The sequence below is a fragment of the Alligator sinensis genome, unplaced genomic scaffold (genome assembly GCF_000455745.1).
Source record: "Alligator sinensis unplaced genomic scaffold, ASM45574v1 scaffold1032_1, whole genome shotgun sequence".
Taxonomy (NCBI): domain Eukaryota; kingdom Metazoa; phylum Chordata; order Crocodylia; family Alligatoridae; genus Alligator; species Alligator sinensis.
The window spans coordinates 1,061,883-1,062,997 of NW_005842450.1; the positions used below are offsets into that span (position 1 = coordinate 1,061,883).

Below are 1,115 nucleotides of genomic sequence, written 5' to 3' on the forward strand. Positions count from 1 at the left end.
TGCTCCGGCTGAAGTCGAAGACCATTCCTTTCCCCCTGGGGAGAAGCAGCAGCACGAAATAAATACGACAATAAATTAAATAAATATAGGAGGAGTTTCGGAGAGACAGCAGCGTCTCTTTTGTCCTGATGAGCAGCCCAGAGAGACTCCGTTAGCAGCCCCGCTCTGGAGAAAACCCCACTGGGATTTCCCTAGAGAGCCAGGAGCTATTGCTGCGGCCAGCCAGGCCAGGGCTGCACGGGAGCAAGGAGCGAGGGGCTCCGGGTGGGAAACCCCTGGAGCCAGCTCTGGGTGCAGTTGTGTTGCACAGCAATCCCCCCGGCTGGGAAGTGGAGGAGACAAACACATGTCCTGCCCCAGGCAGGCACTGGTCTGTGGGAGCATCCCCGGGAAAGCACTTCTTTCCAAGCCCCAGCTGCAAAAGGCCCCGGGGGAGTGGCCGGCGGAGGGTAGAGGGGAACCCTTGCTTCCCGGCCCACGACGGCTCCTCTTCTCCACCCGCCGGTCCCCTGCCCTGCGCCGGGCCGGGGGGCTCAGTTCTCCAGGGCGCAGGTGTGTTCGGAGCCCTTGAGGCAGGCGGATTCGTAGTGCTTGTGGAGGTATGACTTGAGGGCGAAGGTCTTCTCGCACTGCTTGCACTTGAAGTGCTTGAAGGCCGAGTGAGTCTGCATGTGGGCGCGCAGGTTGGAGCGGTCGGCGAAGGCCTTCCCGCAGTGGGCACAGCCGAAGGGCTTCTCACCCGTGTGCGACCGCATGTGGCCCTGCAGCAGCCAGGGCCGGCTGAAGGCCTTCCCACAGACGCCGCACTTGTGCTTGAGGTTGTGGGTCAGCACGTGCATGGCCAGGGCCGGCATGGACACGTAGGCCTTGCCGCAGGTCGGGCACTTCCGTGCCATCTTGCTGTCCAGGCTGCGGTGCGTCTCCCACAGACGCCGCACTTGTGCTTGAGGTTGTGGGTCAGCACGTGCATGGCCAGGGCCGGCATGGACACGTAGGCCTTGCCGCAGGTCGGGCACTTCCGTGCCATCTTGCTGTCCAGGCTGCGGTGCGTCTGCTTGTGCCGGCTCAGGTTGGAGGAGGTGGCGTAGGACTTGCCGCACTGGCTGCAGCCGTGG

General features: G+C 63.4%; 1 protein-coding gene across 1 annotated transcript in view; it reads right to left on the bottom strand.

Annotated features, from left to right (window-relative positions):
* Positions 1-533: 533 nt before the first annotated feature.
* The window catches only part of SCRT2 (scratch family transcriptional repressor 2), a 1,226-nt gene continuing 644 nt past the window's right edge, over positions 534-1,115 (bottom strand). Inside the window, 2 exon segments of the mRNA XM_025212187.1 lie at positions 534-866; positions 998-1,115. The exon segment at positions 998-1,115 is cut by the window's right edge and continues 271 nt beyond it. Of these exon segments, the coding sequence (XP_025067972.1) occupies positions 534-866; positions 998-1,115 (451 nt within the window).